The sequence below is a fragment of the Dipodascopsis tothii genome, assembly GCF_038497935.1.
Source record: "Dipodascopsis tothii strain CBS 759.85 unplaced genomic scaffold V1510scaffold_46, whole genome shotgun sequence".
In the NCBI taxonomy this organism is placed as follows: Eukaryota; Fungi; Ascomycota; class Lipomycetes; order Lipomycetales; family Lipomycetaceae; genus Neoaidaea; species Neoaidaea tothii.
In genome coordinates, this window is record NW_027118030.1 from 27821 (window position 1) to 47286 (window position 19466).

General features: G+C 67.9%; 6 protein-coding genes across 6 annotated transcripts; 3 read left to right on the plus strand and 3 right to left on the minus strand.

Moving 5' to 3' along the window:
- The first annotated feature begins 78 nt into the window (after nucleotides 1-78).
- Nucleotides 79-1864, plus strand: V1510DRAFT_432215 (Asx homology domain-containing protein). The gene is made up of 3 exons (XM_066935482.1): nucleotides 79-436; nucleotides 468-1349; nucleotides 1380-1864. Exons 1-3 carry the CDS (start codon nucleotides 239-241, stop codon nucleotides 1746-1748), a joined length of 1449 nt encoding a protein of 482 aa, XP_066786662.1. The 5' UTR covers nucleotides 79-238; the 3' UTR covers nucleotides 1749-1864.
- Nucleotides 1818-5349, minus strand: V1510DRAFT_286108 (uncharacterized protein). Its single transcript, XM_066930642.1, has 3 exons — nucleotides 4373-5349; nucleotides 3760-4341; nucleotides 1818-3645 (listed from the first exon to the last, which is right to left on the minus strand). The coding sequence occupies exons 1-3, from the start codon at nucleotides 5224-5226 to the stop codon at nucleotides 1887-1889; spliced, it is 3195 nt and encodes a 1064-aa protein (XP_066786663.1). The 5' UTR covers nucleotides 5227-5349; the 3' UTR covers nucleotides 1818-1886.
- Nucleotides 5350-5995: 646 nt separating this feature from the next.
- Nucleotides 5996-14614, plus strand: V1510DRAFT_432217 (Sec23-binding domain of Sec16-domain-containing protein; the record flags this gene model as incomplete). The annotated part of the gene is made up of 6 exons (XM_066935483.1): nucleotides 5996-6730; nucleotides 7574-8574; nucleotides 8716-8791; nucleotides 9701-10137; nucleotides 10366-10465; nucleotides 10931-14614. The coding sequence occupies exons 1-6, from the start codon at nucleotides 6176-6178 to the stop codon at nucleotides 14612-14614; spliced, it is 5853 nt and encodes a 1950-aa protein (XP_066786664.1). The 5' UTR covers nucleotides 5996-6175.
- A 24-nt stretch (nucleotides 14615-14638) lies between these two features.
- Nucleotides 14639-15279, minus strand: V1510DRAFT_370458 (peptide methionine sulfoxide reductase MsrA; the record flags this gene model as incomplete). Its single annotated transcript, XM_066931441.1, has 3 exons — nucleotides 14639-14988; nucleotides 15020-15156; nucleotides 15188-15279. 3 exons carry the CDS (start codon nucleotides 15277-15279, stop codon nucleotides 14639-14641), a joined length of 579 nt encoding a protein of 192 aa, XP_066786665.1.
- Nucleotides 15280-15571: 292 nt separating this feature from the next.
- Nucleotides 15572-16556, minus strand: V1510DRAFT_383521 (uncharacterized protein). Its single transcript, XM_066931676.1, has 3 exons — nucleotides 16441-16556; nucleotides 16313-16408; nucleotides 15572-16281 (listed from the first exon to the last, which is right to left on the minus strand). The coding sequence occupies exons 1-3, from the start codon at nucleotides 16517-16519 to the stop codon at nucleotides 15698-15700; spliced, it is 759 nt and encodes a 252-aa protein (XP_066786666.1). The 5' UTR covers nucleotides 16520-16556; the 3' UTR covers nucleotides 15572-15697.
- A 451-nt stretch (nucleotides 16557-17007) lies between these two features.
- On the plus strand, nucleotides 17008-18902 carry V1510DRAFT_399623 (kinase-like domain-containing protein; the record flags this gene model as incomplete). The annotated part of the gene is made up of 2 exons (XM_066931942.1): nucleotides 17008-17281; nucleotides 17597-18902. Exons 1-2 carry the CDS (start codon nucleotides 17169-17171, stop codon nucleotides 18900-18902), a joined length of 1419 nt encoding a protein of 472 aa, XP_066786667.1. The 5' UTR covers nucleotides 17008-17168.
- Between the last annotated feature and the right edge of the window lie 564 nt (nucleotides 18903-19466).

A 19466-nucleotide genomic window follows, 5' to 3' on the forward strand; every position in this document is an offset into this window, starting at 1 on the left:
CCGTTGGCCACACAGCCGGCCAATGTCGGCGCTACGACTGGCGCGCCGATCCCGATATAACGGCTGCGTGGCGGTGACGTCGGGCGGCGCGCAGCCGGCGGCCGGCGCGGCCGGTCGGCTGGCCGCGTCAAGCCACGGCGCAGCCACAATAGTAGCCAGGCAGCCACCGGCGGGCTGAGCCGCACGCAGCCAGGCTGCTAGCGCCGTCCGACCTCCACGGCCTCCGAACGACACGGCCATGGGCGAATATGCAGGCAGCTCGCCGACGGACTGGTCGGACGCGTCGTCGCCGTTGTCCAGTCCGCCAGCGACGCCCGTGCTGGACTCATTCCGGTTCAGCGACTGGAGCGACACGGATGTGAGCGAGATCAAGCCGGCAAAGGCCAACGGTCGGCCTGGTCGAGGCCAGCGCCGGCCGGCCGCCGTGGCTTCGGAGGTACGTCGCGAGAGGCCATTGTTGACGCCAGCCCGCCAATGGCTTTGAAGCGGCACGCTCGGACGAGTCCGACGAGGCGTCGGGTGGCTCAGGCGGCGGCTCTGATTCGGACTCGGCGTCCAGCGACTTTGTGCCGGACAGTCGAATCGCTGGCCGCCGCCGGCCGGAGCCAGCCAAGCAGCCGGTCAGCCGGAGCGCCAGCAGGAGCGCCAGTAGGAGTGCCAGTGCAGGCCAGAGGAGCCAAAGGCCGCCAAAGGCCGCACGCAAGCCACCGCCGTCCCCGGTCACGCCCAGCGGGCCGCCGCGCGCCCGTCTGCGCGACCGCATGCGTGGTGCGGCCGTCACGCCGACAATTGCGGTGCGCTCGTGGCTACCAGACGACATCGAGCAGGCGTTCTTTGGGAGCTCGCCAGCCATGGACGCGACCAAGCCGATTTTTCCAGCGCCCAGCGAGTCGCAAACGCCGGGCACAGCGGCTGAGGCCGTGGCCGAGCCTGTGGCTGACGACGCGGCGCCGACTTCCACCGAGGCTGTGCCGCCGGCAGAGCCGGCTCCGAGCGCGCCAGACTCCCAGATCGGCTCCGAGCCGGCCGAGCCGGTTGAGCCGGTTTTGGACGCGCCCTCCACAGCGCCGGCAGACGCGTCTGCACCGGCACCGGCGCCGGCGCCGGCCGCCGAGGATGCAGACGCAGCCAAGGCAGCCGATGGATCCAGCACACCAGCGGTACCGGCGCGGCGGCCGCTCGAGGACGACGCGTCCGGGCTCCGGCGGTCGAGTCGCCGGCGGATCGAGCCCAAAGACACCGCGCCGTCGCCCACGCACAGCCCCGCCGTGCGGCGGCCCGGCAAATGGGCTGCCGAGACGCTGCTCAGCAGCCGGGCGTCGATGCTGACGCAGATAGACGATCTCAAGGTACGCAGACCCGCGGACGCGCTCACACAGACCCTCGTCAACGCGTCTATGTTTGCGCAACTGACGGCCGCGCAGCGGGCGCAGCTGACCGCGTTGCTGCCCGCCGTCGACGTGCGCACGCTTGCCGACGGCTCGGCCGAGCCCGTCGCCGGCTTTTTCGAGCACAACTCGTTCCTTCAGGAGGCTCTGCGTGAGCTGCAGGCCGATCTCGAGTGCGGCCGCTACGCGCCGTCATATCTCAAGCAGGCGGAACGCGCGCGCGAGCAGATCATGCTCGGCGAGTGCGACGACTGGAAGGACAGCGAGTTCGAGCTCTGGTGGGGCCAGAAGTCGCGACTACGGCCGGGCAAGGCCGGGGACTCTTATGAAGAGATTAACGAGACAAAACTAACCAAATGACAGCCGCTTATGCTTACACTCCCTCTCAATAACAGATAGCTCGAAACCTCGAAAATTAAAACACCTCTATGTTGTATATCCTAAGTCAAACCGTGGGCCCGGGCCCTGCCGTCCAAAAAGCTTCAAAACCGGCGGGGCCTATCGCGCCTGGCGCACCTTGGCGTAGGTTGGCGGACGCAGTCTGATGATGACCAGCTTGATGAGCCAGATAGGCACGAGCGCGGCCGCGGTCGCCACCGCAGTCTTCCAGAAGAAAGCGCCCGTGAGGAGGTAGCCAAGCTCGTAGTAGTCGCTGAGGAAGGGGATCGACGCGATGTAGAAGCCGAGGGTGACGACCTCGCAGGCGAGCATGATCTTGTTCCAGGTGATGATCTCGAGGGCGACCATGAGCAGCTCGTTGAGGACAAGAGCCGTGAACGAGACAGCGACCATCTTGAGGAAGTAGGCGTAGTCCAGTCCGACGAGGATCTGCGACAGCACCTGGATGATGGCGCCCTGGTAGACCGAGATCAGGACCCAGATGAAGAACGTGCCGTACGAGAGCGAGCGGCCCTCGGTGAGCTCCTTGTAGAGCTCCGGGTAGAGGTCCGCCAGGTCCTCGTCGACGTCGCGGTCAAGGACCATCGAGAAGACGGGCATCATCGTGTAGATGGTGGCGTAGCCGACAAGCAGCAGGCCCTGGTAGAGCGCCAGCGGCTCGAACGAGGACGAGATCGAGTAGACGGCCTGGGCGACCGAGATGATCAGTCCGCGGTGGATGATGAACTGCGACAGCTTGGCCGACTGCTTGTACGAGTTGCGGCCGTGCCAGACGAGCAGCTTGGTCAGGTGACAGAACTGGGTGATGGAGAAGTCGGCGGCGAGCGACGCCTGCTTGCCCTCCTTGCCGACGATGCCGACGCCGACGTCGGCGGCCTGGATCATCGAGACGTCGTTGCCGCCGTCGCCGATGGAGCACACGCGCTTCTTGGTCGTGATCCGGATCATCTTGGTCATCTCTGCCTTCTGAGTAGGCGAGCAGCGGCAGGCGATGACGGCCGGCAGCAGGATGGCGACCTTCATGAAGTCGTCCTTGAAGTTCTCGAGGAACATGGCCAGCGACTCGCCGTCGATGAGCAGGCAGCAGTCCGGCTTGGTGCGCAGGTACTCGATCTGGTCGTACGCGATATCCTTGGACGTCATGCCCTGGATCGTGTGGATGTACTGGCCGCGCGGCACGAGCTTGGCGCTGACGGCCACGCACCGCGCGGTCTCGACCTTGTCGCCCGTGAGCATCCAGATCTTGATGCCGGCGTTGCGCAGCAGCTCGAGCGACGGCTTGATGTCCTGCTGCAGCTTGTCCTCCACGCCGATGAGGCCGAGCAGGTCAACGTCGCGCTCGAGCGTCTCGGCGACGACCTTGTTCATCTCGGCGTCGCGGTTCGTCATGAGCAGCGACGCGGCCATGTACTTCTCGAAGAACGCGTTGTACGACTCGGTCGTCAGCTTCTTGCGGCCGATCACGAGCGTGCGCAGGCCCTCGCGGGCCATGTTGCCCGTCTCCTCCTCGAGCCAGTCGTTCTTGTGGACGATCTTGCCCATGACCGAGTCGGCGCCCTTCTCGAAGAACCACATCTCGTCCTTGTCGACGTCGCGCACGATGATGCCCATGCGCTTCGTCTCGGAGCTGAACGGGAAGATCTGCAGGATCTCGAGGCGCTGCTCGGCCTTGACGCCGTCGTGGAAGAGCGCCATGGACGTGCGGTCGCGGCGCGCGAGCGTGAGCCCGACCGACTCGGTCCACTTGACGATGGCAATCTCGTCCGGCGACGACGCCTGGTACGAGTTGCCGGTCTCGTCCGAGATGGGCGTGACGTTGTGGCAGATGGCCAGCGCCGTGACCAGGTCGCGCACGCGGCTGCCGATGTCGCGGCGGCTGCGGCCGTGCTGGGCCGTGCCCTTGACGTAGTCGGCCACCTCGTCCATGGCCTCGCCCGCGTACGACACCGTGCCGACGTGGATCTTCTTCAGCTCCATGTCGTTCTGCGTGAGCGTGCCGGTCTTGTCCGTGAGCAGGTACTCGATGCGGCCGAGGTCCTCAGGGATGGTGCTGGTGCGGACGATAGTCTCGGGGATGGACTTGTCGTGCTCGATCAGGTACGCGTACACGCTCTTGGCCAGGTCGAGGTTCACCCGCAGCGAGACCGGGATGATCGACGAGAACAGAACCAGGAAGCGGAAGATCGAGATGTACCACTGGCCCTTGAAGCCCGACAGACTGACGAGCAGGAGCGAGAGCAGGAACACGCACACGCACAGAATCTTGGCCAGGTTGTTGATCTCGAGCTCAAGCAGGCCGATCTTGGTGCCGGCCTTGTCAGTGTTCATGGCCTGGCGGGTCTCGGGACCGGTGAAGATCACGCAGCCGATGGCGTGGCCGGAGGCGAGCACGGTGTTGGCCCACATGGTGTTGTCGATCGAGAGCGGCAGCGACGACGAGTTGAGCTGGATCGTGCCGAGGAACGAGTGGATCGACTTGGACGGCGGCGACGCCGTGATGCGGACCATGTTGAGCATGTCCTCGGTCGCCGTCTGCGACACGGGCGAGGCAATTCTGGCGTCAGCGGCGCCGGCGGCGGACTTACCTCAGCTTCCAGTCGGTCTCGCCGTCGAGCTGGTCCGTGCGGATAAACGACTCGCCGTTGGCCTCGCTCGACTTGAGCAGGATCATGTCTGCCGGGATGCGCTGGTCTTTCTTGAGCGCCACCAGGTCGCCAACGCGCAGGTCGCGGCTGCGCACCGCGTCCGGCCGTCCGAGCACCTCGTAGCCCTCCTTGTTGGCCTCGGCGTCGCGGCGGCGGCGCGCAATGTCGTCGAACGCCTCCTTGCTCATCGTCACAAAGAGCACAAACGCCAGCGGCAGCACGTACGACGACAGGTATCCCACGCGCAGCACCGGCACGATCTGCGACAGCGCCACGACGAGGAAGTACAGGTTGAAGAAGAACTTGAACTGCTCGTAGAGGATCACGGGCAGGAACGTCAGCGCGTTGTACTTGGCGTTCGAGATCGCGTTCGACGGGTACCGGCCCGGCTGGCCCGGCGACACAACGCGCGCCGCTCCCGTCAGCAGGTCGTCCTCGGGATCCTCGCCGTCCGGCTTGGACATCAGCGGCACGCCGTCCTCGGCGCCATCGTCGCCGATGCGGATCGCGATGTCCCCGCCGGGGCTCGATCGGTAGTCGTCATTCTCCGAAAAGTCCTTGAACGAAGACGACGGCATGGTCCTAAGTGTTATGGCCGAACCTGTCGAGGTCCGCCGGCCGTCGTCCTGCAAATTTCGCGCGCCGAACCGGAGGTCGGGGGCGTACGGCTCGTCACCGTTGATACGTCGTCTGATCGACGTCTCTGCCTCACTGGGGGCCGTGCTGCGGGTCGTGTCCCACGCTTCGAGGGGTCTCGTGCTGCCTGCTGTTGATGCTGCTGTCGGAAATGACATCACACATCCGCTGCTGCTGCCCGACAATGTCCTGCGAACCCCGTCTGCCGGCAGTCCGATGCACAGCGCCTGCGGGAAAGTGCTGAAGGCTTTGTTGGATGTGTAGCCCGCCGTGGAGTGCTGGAGCAACCGTCGGCGATGTGTGTCGTCGATTTCGTGCGTTTTCTGCGGTCGCCCTGTGGACGAGTGGGTATAGCGCTGCTGCCGTGCTAAATTCTACCAAACACTATTTGTTTATCGGGGGGGGCTAGGATAGATGCGGCGTGGCGCAGCAGTTAGAGCAGAACTGCAGTGGCCCGCGCCGCTTGTGGCGTGCACGCGGCAGTGTTGGCACGTTTGTGCTGTTACCGAGTGGCGCAACCCGACTTACCCGGCGGCTCGTATACCGGGGCGCCCGGGCTCCGCGCGCCGCAGCGCGTGCGGCGCCGCTGCGCTGCCGGCTAGCGTCCCCGGCGGGTCACCGCGGGTCACACGCCGGCGCGGCTTTGGCCGATGCCTGTGCGCGGGCGGGGCGGCCGCGCGGCCGCCAGCTGGCGCGCGGCTAGGGGCGCAGGGTGCGCGGCCCCTCGCCCCTGGCGCTCGTATCGGGGGGCAATTGCGCCGGCACGCGCCGGGTGGCGCGGCAGGCGCAGCGACGATCCGGCGCGGCGCGCCGCCGTGCGCAGGCGGCTGCGCGTGACCGCGCCGCACGACGTGCGGCGCTTACCCGGCAGTCGCCTGCCACATCACGCTTACCCGGCCCGCGGTGTGTTTGGTAGCCGCTTGCTAACGGACCACCGTGACCACGCTCTCCGCCGGCCACGAAGATTCTGGACGCGTCGGCCAAAGCCCATCAGAGACCATCACGGGCTGCAGCGACGACCCGCAGACCCTAGCGCCGAGACCGAAGAGCTGAGCGTGCCGCAGCGTGGATTGCGCGCGTGGATCGAACACGTCGCCAGAGCGCAACATGAGCGACGACGCCGGGTACCAGCGATGGAATCCCTCGCAGCTGCCCAACTCGAATGAGGTTTCGCCTGAGAAGCAGCGTCTGGCGGCCGCCCGGCAGGCGCGCGTGCGCGCCGAGCTGGCTGCGGTTGACTTTCGGCTGAACGATGTGATCAACGGTACGACGGCCCCTGCGCCGGCGGCGGTGGTCCCGCCGCCGCCGGCTGCTGGCCCGGCCCTGGCGGCCGCGGCGGACATTCTCGCACCGGCCGACGAGGGCCTGGACACATGGGACTGGGAGGGCGAGCCGGGGACCGAGAACTTGCCGCTGGACGACTCGCTGGGGACGTCTGCCAACGTGTCGGGCAACGTCGTTGCCGACACGCACCCTGACGCGGTGATGCCGCCCGCATTGGCGCCGCCACCGACGACGGCAATTGTGACTGACCCGTCGCCACGATTGCCGGAGCCGACCCAGACCGCCGAGACGTCCGTGGACGACTCGCTGGGCGATGTCAGCACGGACATTCCGGACGATATCTTGTCTGCGCCGGTGCAGACCAAGCGGGCATCCGTGGTGCCTGTGCCGGTGCCAGAGATTTTGTCGGCGGAATCGCCGGGGGCGAGTTACGGGGCCCCGCAGACGTACGAACCGCCACAGGCGACGTACGAGCCTCCGCAGACGACGTACGAGCCTCCGCAGACGACGTACGAGCCTCCCCAGACCGTCTACGAGCCGCCGCAAACGGCTTATGAGCCTCCGCAATCGGTCTACGAGCCTCCGCAGACGGCATACGAGCCGCCTGTGTCGACCTACGAGCCCCCTCAGACGACCCACGAGCCGCCGCTGGCCCCTCAGGAGCCCGCTGAGGAGATCCAGTCGACTTACGAGCCGCCGCAGTCAACATACGAGCCGCCTCAATCGACGTATGAGCCGCCTCAGTTAGCGCTCGAGTCCCTACAGGCGACTTACGAGCCGCCCCAGGCCACTTTTGAGCCATCAATCGCCTTGACAGAGCCGCAATTGACTGTGGATGCTGACCAGGCCGTTGAGGAGGCCGCGCAGCCGACCTACGAGCCGCCACCGGCAAACGACGAACTTTCCCAGGCGACCTATGAGCCTCCCCAGCAGCTGTACGAGCCCCCTCATGCGTCGTATGAGCCCCCGCAGGCATCTGAGCCTGCGCAGCAGTCATACGAGCCATCGGTGCCCAAGCCGCAGGCAGCCCCGGAGACCTCTCAGTCAGCTTACGAGCCCCCTCAGTCGACCTACGAGCCTCCTCAATCGACCTATGAGCCTCCCCAATCGGCCTATGAGCCCCCTCAATCGACTTACGAGCCCCCTCAGTCGACCTTTGAGCCTCCACAGCTGGCCGACGAGCCCACTCCGGCAGCTTACGAGCCCCCACAGGTTGCGCAGCCGTCGTTTGCGTCCGCCGAGCCTATCACCCAAGAAGAGGTCTCTTTTGCAGGCTCCAGCGAGCCTGCAAACCTCTTTGACTCGCTACAGTCGACGCACGCGGCCGAGTCGCAAGATTTTGCATCCCAGCTCTCGCACGCCGAGCCGGCAAGCGTGCCTGAGCCTTCGCTTTCGTTTGAGCCCACTCCGGCTGCGGCACCGGCCGCGCAAGACGACCTCTTCAGTAGTAGCGCTGCGGACGACTTTTTCTCAAACGCATCCAACGCGGGCGCGCCGGTCAAGAAGGCCCCGGTCGACAGCTTCCTGGGACACAGTGCTCAGCACGATCCGTTTTCGTCGACCCAGACAGACGACTTCTTTGGCGGCCAGCCTGACGACAGCGACTTCTTCTCGTCCTCGGTGCCGGCGATGTCTGCGCAGAACTCGTTTCTTCCTGAAGCGACTGCGCCCGCTTCGGCGGTTGCCGACCCAGGTGCCGAGTCGGTCGCCGAGCCGGTCGCCGAGCTTGTGACCGAGCCAGCCGCGCCCTCGATTCCCGAGCCGGTCGCTGATCCGATCGCTGATCCGGTTGTTCAGCCCGCTCTAGAGCAGATTCCGTCTGTTCAGTCGGCTGCTCCTGTCGTGCCGGATGATACCGCCGAGCTGGCTGTCTCCACTACCGAGCCTGATATTTTTTCGTCCGGCGGTGCCGACGCATCAGACTTCTTTTCCGGCATTCCTGACGACAAAAATACCGCCGACATCTTCAGCCCGGTGGCTGATAATTCGGTCAAAGACACGAGCGCGACTTCGGGCATGACCGAGGCTGTCTCGCTCGACTTTCTGCTTGAAGACACCGAGTTTCTGTCCGACGAGGAGCCAGAGGCGGAGCCGGTGGCACAGTTGACGGCGGCCACGCAAGGACTTAACATCTCTGGAGCGTCGCCGTACATGCCCCAGGGTACGATCGAGCCGTCGGCACATAACCAGTACCAGTCGCCGTACGCTCCGGTGTCGAACCCGTACGCACCAGCCGCCGCGACTCCAGCTGCACCACAAGTGCCGCTCCCGCAGCCGAACGCATACGACTACGCATCGATCTACGCGGCGCCAACGCAGGCACCGGCCGCGTCCGTGCCTGCGCCGCCGCCGATGACAGCCAGCACCCAGAGCTATCTGAAGGGTCCGCCCAAGACCAACGCCTACGACTTTCCGACCGAGATCATGTCCAAGGAAAAGGTGATCGCGAGCACCATGCATCCGTCACAGACGCTCAACGCTCCGATCATCTCGGCGTTCCCAGGCATGCCAGCGCCAGCACCACTGGACCCGTCGCCGTACGCACAGCCGCCGGAGTCGCAGTATGCGCCGCCGACAGAGCCGCAGTACTCGCAGACAGCTCAGGCATCGTCCTATGCGGCGCCCCAGACGGCGTATGCACCAGTGCAGCCTTCGCCATACGCAGCGCCTCAGACGGCGTACGCTCCGGCGCAGTCGTCGCCGTATGCTCCGCAGGGAGCGACAGCGCCGCCAGCGCCGGCCGCACCTCCAGCTGGTCCACCAGCTGGTCCGTCGCAGGGACCGCCAAAGACAGTCAAGGCCAAGCCTTCGTCATTCTTTGCCGAGCTACCCACAGTGCCGAGCAGACGGCACGTGGACCGGACGCCGACGGTGCCGCAGACGGCCTACTCGCCTGTTCCCGGCTACGGCCAGGCGGCGCCGCCGACGGGTCCACCGATGGGCCCGGGCCAGATGGCTCCAGGTCAGACGGGTCAAATTGATCAGATGGATCAATCGGGTCTGATGGGCCAGATGGGTCCGCCGGGTCAAATGGGTCCGGGTCAGATGGGCCCGGGCCAGACGGGTCAGCCGGGTCAGATGGGCCCGGGTCCGATGGGACCTGGCCAGTCGGGTCAGATGGACTACTCAGGTCAGGCCCTGAACCCGATGGGCCAGTCCATGGCTCCGCCAGCCGTTGCTCCTGCTCGGCCTGCATACTCACCGAGCACGGCCAATGCGTCGCCATACGCGCCCGATATCTCGCAGTATGCGCCGCCAGCTCAGCCTTCGCCGTACGCTTCTCAGGCACCGCAGGCACCGCAGTATGCTCCGCCGGCTCAGCCTTCGCCGTATGCGCCGCCGCAGCAGTATCAGTCCTCGCCGCAGCAGCAGTACCAGCCGTCGCCGCAGCAGCAGTACCAGCCGTCGCCGCAGCAGATGCAGTCGTCGCCGTACGCGCCCGCGGCGCCTGCGAGCAACTATCCGCCAGCCAGCAGCAACTATCCGCCGACGAGCAACTATCCGCCGACGAGCAACTATCCACCGACGAGCAACTATCCGTCGCAGGCCAGCAACTACCCGCCGTCGAGCTACCCGCCGCATCAGCAGATGGCTCAGCAGATGAGCCAGCAGATGAGCCAGCAGATGAGCCAGCAGATGAGCCAGTCGGCCAGCCATGCCAGCCAGCCGCCAAGCCAGCCGGGCTACCAGCCTGCAAGCGTTCCGCCGGCAAACGCTCCGCCGGCGGCCAATTATCCGCCGACAAACTACCCGGCGTCGCCATACTCGCCCAAAGCGCAGCCGGCGTACGCGTCCGCGGGACCGCCTCTGGCCGGTCCGCCGACTGGGCCTCCTGCGGGCCCTCCGACCGGTCCTCCTGCTGGCCTGGCCGGGCCGCCAACTGGTGCCCCAGCCGGGCCCCCAGCCGGCCACCCAGCTGGGCCCCCAACCGGCTCGGTCGGTCCTCCTCGGCCGCCCTCGGCCGCCTCTTTTGGCATGCATTCGCGCCCGCAGTCGCCATACGGCCAGGCCAGACCGCCGTCGCGCTCACCATATGTCGCTCGGGCCGAGCTGTCGCGGTCGCCGCTGCCGTCTTCCAAGCCGTCGTCGCCGCTGCAGCGGGTGCTGTCGCCGGTGCGGTCGTATTCGCCTCAAAAGTCGCCGTACGGGCGGCACGCATCGCCGTACGTGCCCGAGACGCTGCCGGGACCGCCTTTGGCAGCGAACGCGCCGCCATCAGGACCTCAGATGACTGCGGCAGCGAGCGCTCCGCCGATTGGGCAACCTATGGTTGCGCCGGCTGGTCTGCCGACCAGTCCTCCGACCGGCCCGCCGACTGGTCCTTCAACTGGTCCACCCACAGGCCAGCCTGCACCTCCGCCAGCCCACGCCAGGCTGCCCTATGACCCCACATCGGATGGTGTCCAGGGTCCCTATTCGCCGGCCGGCGGCTATTCGCCTGCTACCACGCATTCTCAGGCTTATCCGCCTACGCAGAGCGCCTATTCACCGGCCCAAATGTCTCCGCAGGTCGCCCAGCGACCTCCGTCCACGACTCAGCCGCCCTACGCTCCGCCAGCTGCGCTGTCGCACACCCAGGCGTCTGCCGAGACGGACACAGCCGGCCGGCGGCCGTCTGTGGCCGGATCCATCGCATCGATCGGCTCCATCGGCCGCGGCGCCGGCTCGCCCGCCCAGGCGCCGCCCCGGCAGCCGTTTGTCCGGCAGCAGTCGCCGTACGCGCCGAACGCAGACACTTCGCAGGCCATGCAGACGCCGCCGATGCCGTCTACCGGGTCATACGACTCGCCGCAGTCGCAGGGGTACTCGCCAGCCACCACGCAGTCGCCCTACGCACCGTCGACGCGCTCGGCCTACGAGCCCAGTCTTGGCGGCCAGTCGCCGCTGACGACGGCGGCCCGACCAGCGCCGGTCGGCGTACCGATGGCGCCGCCGGCCGGCCCTGCAGCCCCGAGAATTCCCAAGCGCACGTCGTCGTTCTCGTATGCGGCCACGCTGCCGCAGACCAGCATCTACGGCGACGTGGTAGCTGCGGCCGAGCCGGCGCGACCCAAGGGCCCGCGCACTATCGAGCCGAGCCCGCATGCGCTCTTCCACTGGGGCGTCAACGGCAAGATCGTCACGTTCTTCCCGTCCACGGAAGCGCGGTTCGGCTACGATTCGCGGCCGGCGCCCGGCGCGGACTCGCTCAAGGTCCGCAACGCCAAGGACGTTCTCAACGTGATTGACGCCGTGGATGCGCGGGTCCCGCTGCCGGTGTTCTCGCCGGCCAAGGGTGTCAACAAGACCAAGAAGAAAGAGGTCGTCAAGTGGTTCGGCGACAAGATCGAGGCGCTTGAAAAGGCCGTCTTCGAGACCACGTCGGACGAGAAGGTCCGGCGCGAGAACCGGGTGGTGCTCTGGAAGTGCATGCGGCTGCTGCTCGAGTCCGAGGAGCCCGGGTCGGCCGAGACGGTGCGCAGCGTGCGTGAGATTCTGACGCCGGACGTGGCCGAGTCGTCGCCCGAGGAGCTCAACACGTTCACAGGCGCGACGGACATCTACGAGAAGCACATGAGCTCGCAGGCGTTTGTGCCGACGGACAGCAAGATTGAGGCCGTGCGCAAGGTGCGGGACTACCTGCTCCGGGGCGACCGCGAGACGGCGACGAAGAAGGCGCTGGACAGCCAGCTGTGGGCGCACGCGATGCTGATTTCGAGCACGGTCAACAAGGAGCTGTGGCGCAGTGTGGTGCGCGAGTTCGTCAAGACGGACGTGCTCGGCGCCGAGAGCCCGGAAGAGCTGCTGAGTCTCGCGATTGCGTACGAGACGTTTGCCGGTGGCGCCGCTGAGTCAATTGAGCTGCTGGTGCCCACGGCCGGACAGCCGCCGTTCGCGGCAGTGCCGACAGCGCGCGCAAGTGTGGCGTATCTACCGAGCCACCTCGGGCGCTGGCGCGAGACGTTGTCGATGCTGCTGTCGAACCGTACGGCGGGCGACGACGCGAGCGTTGCTGCGCTGGGCCAGCTGCTGCTGTCCCACGGCTGGATCGAGGCCGCGCACTGCTGCTTCCTGTTTGCGCGGCCGGCGGCGCCGTTTGGCGGCCCGGACGACCCGGCGGCCGTGTTTACGCTCGTTGGCGCCGACATTGCGCGCGCGCCGTCGTCGTTTGCGAACGAGCTCGACGCGCTTGTGCTGAGCGAGATCTACGAGCTCGTGCTGGCGCTGCAGCCGGGCACGGTCGGCAACGGCATCGTGCCGCACCTGCAGATCTTCAAGTTCCAGCACGCGCTCATCCTGGCCGAGAACGGGTACCTTGCCGAGGCGCAGCGGCTGTGCGAGCACCTCGAGGCCGTGGTCAAGGCCACGCCCAAGACGGTGTTTGTGTACCACCCGGTGTTTCTGCAGCGCGTGCGCGACCTCGTCCAGCGGCTGTCCGAGAGCCCGGCCGAGTCAGGCTGGTTCGGGTCCAAGCTCGGCAAGCAGTCGCTGGACCGAGTCTGGGGCCAGCTCGACAAGAGCTTTTCCAAGTTTGTGTCGGGCGACGACGACGACAACGTGTCGCAGGCGAGCGAGGCCCCGGACGCGCGGTTCGGCAAGCTCGCGGGCAGCCCGGCGCTGTCACGGACAACGTCTGTGGTGGACGTGGGGTCGATGTATCGCCAGGGCCCGTACGGAGGCGCCTCGGGAACGCACACGCCGGCATATGGCAGTGCGTACGCGCCGCAGCGCGGCTCGGTGTCGGAGGATGCGCCGGTGCGACCGACGGCCGACAACCGGTACGGGCCGTACGGAGGCTACGCACCGTACGGATACGATCAGGAGGGCTACGACGCGCCGACGCCGTCGAGCTACGAGCCGTCGTACGAGACGGACACGCCGGCGACGGCGTACGGAGGAGCAGCGACGAGCGCGCCGATGAGTGTGTCGAGCTCGCGGCCGTACGAGGCCGGTGGGTATGATCCGCAGACGGGTGGGTACCAGCCGCCGAAGGCGGCGTACGACCCGTCGTCTGGTGGATACGGACCGCCTTCGGGCGGGTACGATCCGCCGAGGGCGTCCTACGACCCGCCGTCTGGCGGGTACGAGCCCCCGAAGACCTCGTACGACCCACCGTCGGGCGGGTACGAGCCTCCGAAGGTCTCGTACGACCCGTCGTCCAGCGGGTACGAGCCGCCAAAGGCCTCGTACGACCTGCCGTCAGGTGGGTACGAACCACCGAAGGCCTCGTACGACCCGCCTTCTGGTGGGTACGAGTCGGCCAAGGCCTCGTACGACCCGACCTCCGGTGGGTACGACCCGCCGAAGGCCGCCTACGACCCGCCATCCGCCGGCTACGATCCCCCGCAGGCCTCCTACGACCCGCCGTCCAGCGGGTACGGCGGCAGCCACGACCCGGGTCAGTCGCTTCCTGCCACGCCCCGCCGATTCGAGCCCCAGGCCGACGAGTTTGCCACCCCCGGCGGGGTCTCGTCGTACGAGCCGCCAATCGGCAACTACGCGCCGCCGTTTGGCTACGAGGCGCCCACGCCCGCCGACTCGTACCGCGACGCGGTCGAGACGCGGTCGTCGGTCGACCGCGGCAGCTCCGGCGACTCGGACCGGTCGGCGTTCTCGACGCCGCTGTCTATGTCGCGGCAGAATTCGAACGCGCAGCTGGCGGACGAGTACGATGATCTCGGTCTCGGCAACAGCGCGCTCCGCCGCGACAAAAAGGACGAGCCCGAGTCGGCTGCTGACGACGCCGACGCGAAGGCCGACAAGGGCGACAAGGGCGACAAGGGCGACAAGGTGGACAAGAACGGCAAGGGCTGGTTCAGCTGGCTCAGTCGCGAGAAGGCCGAGCAGCAGCCCAAGGCTGTGCGCGCCAAGCTCGGCGACGAGAGCTCGTTTTTCTACGACCCCGAGCAGAAACGCTGGGTGAACAAGAAGGCCAGCTTGGACAACGCCGGGCCGGCCGCGCCGCCGCCGCCGCCCAAAGCCAAGAAGGCGCCGGCCGCGCCAGCCGCCGCGCCAGCCGCCGCGCCGCCCGCCAAGGCCGTGCCGAGTCCGCTGTCCGGTCCGCCCGGCGCCCGGCCCGGCCCCGCGCCCGCCCGCGACAGCCCCGTCCCGCCCGGCCCGCCCGGCATGCCCCCCGCCACGCGCGCGCCTGTCGGCGCCGGCTCGTTCAAGGCCGGCGCCAACCTGGACGACCTGCTCGCGGCCGCGCCGACCGTCGGCCGCGGCACCGCCCGCAAGAGCGCGCGCAACCGCTACGTGGACGTGATGGGCAACAGCAAATAGACGTTTCCTAATGACATTGTGTTCCTACGCCATCGGCGTCGTCCGCAAAAAGTGCGTCGGGCACTCGTATCCCGACGGGTTGTTGTGCAGATACAGCTGGTGGTACGTCTCGGCGTCCCAGAACGTCCCCATCGGCACGATCTCGGTCACGATCGGGTGGCCGGGGTAGAACGACTTCTGCAGACGCTCCTTGACCGTCTTGGCGATCTGCTCCTGCTCGGGCGTGTGGAAGAAGATCGCCGTGCGGTACTGGCTGCCGACGTCCGGGCCCTGCCGGTTCGACTGCGTGGGGTCGTGCATGCGGAAGAAGAAGTCGATGAGAGTGTCGTACGAGACCACGGTGGGGTCGAACGAGATCTGCAACGCCTCGGCATCTGGCGTCAGCGCATCCGTGGCTCCACTTACGTCCAGTCTCGCTCGAGCAGACCTCGCGGTACGACGGGTTGACACGCGATCCGCCGCAGTAGCCCACCTTGGCGTCGATAAGGCCCTTGCCGTTGCCAAAGTGCTTGCGGTAGATGTGCTCGACACCCCAAAAACAGCTGAGGTCAGCGTTGCCGGCCGGTTACTTACCCCGCAGCCACGGTCATGATCTCGGCCGTGCCGGGGTGCTTGATGGTCGGGGAGACCGGGCTGGTGTGCACGGCGCCGCCGCCGACCGGCATGATTGCCGGCCGAGCGCTCTTGAAGAGCATTTCGCTGAGGGTTGTAATGAACGACATTGCCGGTGAGAAGATCGCCGAACGGGTTTTGTCCCCACCAGCACGGACCACCTAACCCTCGCCGCACGGCGTGCGGCTCGCGCCGCATTGCGTGCGGCGCGGCTGCCAGCCGCCACAGCGGCTGTGCGCCGGCGCGGGCGGCGCAGGTCGTACGGCGGAGTTTGGTGCGGCGGCGCGGGTCGTGCGGTGTTGGCTCCGCGTCGACGGAGCCGCATGGCGTGCGGCGCAAGCCGCACGCCGCGCGGCATTCGCGAGCTCCGCGCAGTGCACCCGACTGAACACAGCCAAGCTGCACCGAGGCTTGGCCGGTGCTACGTGAGCCGCACGTGGTGCGGCGCTGACGTCTTGTAATGTGCATTGACTAGTACTCTCCGCGCCGGATCTTGTCGCGCAGCATCTCGATGGCGCCGCGTTGGCCAGCCGGCAGCGCGGCGATCTGCTCCTCGCTCAGGTCCATGACCTGCTTGATGAGCGCGGCCTTCTGAGGGTCGGCGCCGCCCTGGGCGACGGGGGGTGTGGCGCGCTGGGGCGCAGGCGCGGGCGCAGGGCGGGCGGGCTGGGCCTGCTCGACGACCTTCGCCACCGCCTGCGCGTCGACCAGGCCCATCAGCAGCATGCACTGCACAACCGCGTACGACAGCGGCGGGGACGCCTTCAGCAGCTCGCGGGCCTTGCCGGCGTCCTGCTGGATCACGGTCTTGAGCTCCTGCAGGATGCCGAGCAGCTGCTGCGGCGTAAAGGTCGACAGCGTCGTGGAGATGGCCTCCGGCGTAGACAGATGGGCGGGTGCCATCGGAGTGCCCTCGCGCTTCGCGGCCGGGCCTGCCGGCTTGGGGGGGATGGTCGCGCCGATGGAGGTCTCGTGCGAAAAGTCGACGCGCAGCGCGCGGTTGCCGAGCGAGTAGTTGCTCAGGTTGCGCACGGCCGATGCCGCAGTCTCCGAGTCTGGGGTCAGCGCGCGCGCGGGTCCACGTACCGTGGTACTCGACGAAGCCGTAGCCTTTGGGTCGCCGGGTCTCCTTGTCAAACACGAACCGCGAGTTGGCCACGGGGCCCACCGACTGGAAGATTTCTGCCGTCAGCCGATCCATCGGACCGCCATACCCAAGATCTGCTCCTCGGTCTGGTCGTACGGAATGTTGCCCACGAACACCACCTTGCCGTGCGCCTTGTCGGAAGCCATGGTCGATGCGGCTTGTTGGGCCGTGGCAGGCTTTTCTTCCGGCGGTCACGTGCAGTCACGTGAGTCGCCGGTGCGCCGCACGTCCTGCGGCTCGCGCTCCCGGCTGGCCTGTGCGCCACACGCGCTGGCTCTGCCGAGAAGCCGCCCTCGGCGGAGGCCCGGAGGCACGCGTGCCGAAGCGCGCCAAGTCTCGCGGGCTCGTCCAGCCTCCGGCGGCGACCCTGCGGAGGGTGGCTGCCTCGGCACGAGCCGCACCCCATGCGGCTTGACCCACCCGCTTGAGCCGCACCCAATGCGGCTCAAGCCGCACCAAGTGCTGCTCGAACACGCCCTGCCACGCCGAGGCTGCCGCCAATGCCAGGCATCCTCGCCGAGTCGCGCCAGAGGCGCCGCGGCCCGCCAAGGCGACGCTGGGCCCAGCTCCGCCAGTGACGGCCGCGCTCGGCGGTCGCGTGAGGATCGGGGCAGCCGGCGCAGCTAGCGGCGCACGAGCCCGTTTCCAGGGCAACCAGGCCGCACGTGTGCTGATGCGTGGACAGCGTACAGCGAGCGGACGACGCACGTACGTCACGTGCATGAGTCAGTGCTATCACGTGCCGGTATCGCGTGGGCTATCTGTCGACCCCAACCGTCCCCGAGATACAACGGCATGGATACCATGATGGGCTCGGTGCCCGGGCCCGCAACGGGCACGGGCGACTCTGACAGCGACAATGAGCTCTACCGGGAGGTTCTCTACGTGTCCGAGGAGCTGGACAATACGTGAGTGCAACAACGGCGCGACGGCTCGCAACTGCCGGGCCCCGGCCCGGGTCCCGGACGACGGCGTGCCCGGCCCGGGCTGGCCGGGGCCCGGGCCAGGCGCTCGGCCGATGGTCTGCAGGCTCTGGCCGGTCTGTCTGGCCGAGCGGGCCACGGGGGGTCGGGTTGCTGTGTGACAGCCGCGGCCGCGGTCTGTCGCGCTCAACTACCCCGGCCTCGGCAACGTCTCACACGGCCTGGCTGCTCCCTCGGCGGTGCCCCGGCCTCCATTGGCCCCCTGGAGCCACCGGCGCATCCGACAAGTGCTGACCGCAGGCTTCCCGTCGACCAGTTCAAGGCGGCCGTCCTGGCCTTGGTGCACAAAATGCGAATCACACGCTGGCATTACGTCGCGGCCGAGGACGCTGGAGCCATCAAGATCTCGCGCATCTCGGGCGCACTCACCAACGCCGTATACTGCATCACGCCGCCCAAGTCCAAGGACAGCGCGGCGTCGCGGCGGGGTCCGCGGCGCAAGTCGCCGCCGCAGCTGCTGCTGCGCGTCTACGGCACCAACTCGGGCAAGATCATCGACCGGGCGAGCGAGCTGGCGCTGCTGCGGCGGCTGGCGCGCAAAAACATCGGTCCCCGGCTGCTGGGCATCTTTGGCAACGGCCGGTTCGAGCAGTTCCTCCACGCCGAGACGCTGACCAAGACCAGCATCCGGGACCCCGACATCAGCATGGCGATCGCCAAACGCATGCGCGAGCTGCACGACGGCGTCGAGCTCGAGCCGCAGGAGCGCGCGGCTGGGCCCAGCGTCTGGGCAAACTTTGCCAAGTGGTCGCCGGACGCGGCAGGCGTGCTGGCCCGGCTGGACGCGCTGGCGCTGCCCAGCTCGGCGGCGGAGCCGCGCACGGCCCGCGACATTCTGCACGCCGACTGGGCGTCGTTTGTGCGCGCCGTCGGCGTCTACCGGGCGTGGCTCGAGGCCGAGCAGGGCGGCGGCGCCGCGGTCGCGCGCAAGCTCGTGTTTGCGCACAACGACGCGCAGTACGGCAACCTGCTGCGCGTGTACGTGCCCACGGGGTCGCCGCTGCTGCACCCGGCCAACGAGCACCGCCAGCTGGTCGTGATCGACTTTGAGTACGCCAACCCCAACGTGCGCGCCTACGACATTGCCAACCACTTTTGCGAGTGGATGAGCGACTACCACGACCCCGAGCGGCCCCAGGACATCCACCGGGACCGGTACCCGACGGCCGAGGAGCAGGGGCGGTTCGTGGACACGTACGTCGCCCACGCGGCCGACTCGTTCGACGACATCGCGCGCATCGAGGCCGAGACCGCCGGTCTGCTGCACGACGCCGACGTCTGGCGCCCGGCCGTGCACGCCGGCTGGCTGCTGTGGGGCGTTGTGTCGGCGACGCTGCCGGACCCGGACGCGGCCGACGACGCGTTTGTGGACGTGCCGGACGACGAGTCCCTGGATAAGGACGAGTTCGACTACCTCAGCTACGCATCTCAGAAGGCCGCGCTGTTCTGGGGCGAGATGGAGCGCCTGGGCCTGACCGCGACGCCGGAGTGGGCGGCTGCCGCCATCGACTACGAGCCGGCGGCGGCGACGCGTGTCGGCGGCTGATTGTACTTTAGAAGCATTACATGTTGCCACGGCAACCGGGCCGTTGCCCTGGCAACGCGCAGTGGGGTCAGCTGCCCCGCGTGCGGCTGCACAAGCGAGCTAGTCGCACGTCGTGCGGCTCGCGCTGGCCGCCGGCGGCGCGGTTACACAAGGCACGCGAGCCAGCCGCACGCAGTGCGGCTCGCACCCGCTGCCGGAGCCACCGGGGTCCCGTGACGCGCGCCCGCGGCGCAGGGCCAGCCGCACGTCGTGCGTCTCGCGCTGGCCGCCGGCGGCACGGTTACACAAGACACGCGAGCCAGCCGCACTGCGTGCGGCTCGCACTCGCTGCCGGAGCCACCGGGGTCCCGTGACGCGCGCTCGCGGCGCAGGCCCAGCCGCACGCCGTGCGGCGCACACTGCAGGCTGCCTGGCACTTGGCAGAACCGCCGGACGGGACCCTCTGGCGGCCGTTTGTCCAGCGCCGCCGCGGCGACCGTTTGTCCACCGTCGCCCAAGCTCGACAATTGAGCGCGGCCCACCCGGCGGGCTGTGCTCGGCGCAGCTACCCCGGCCGGCGCCGGG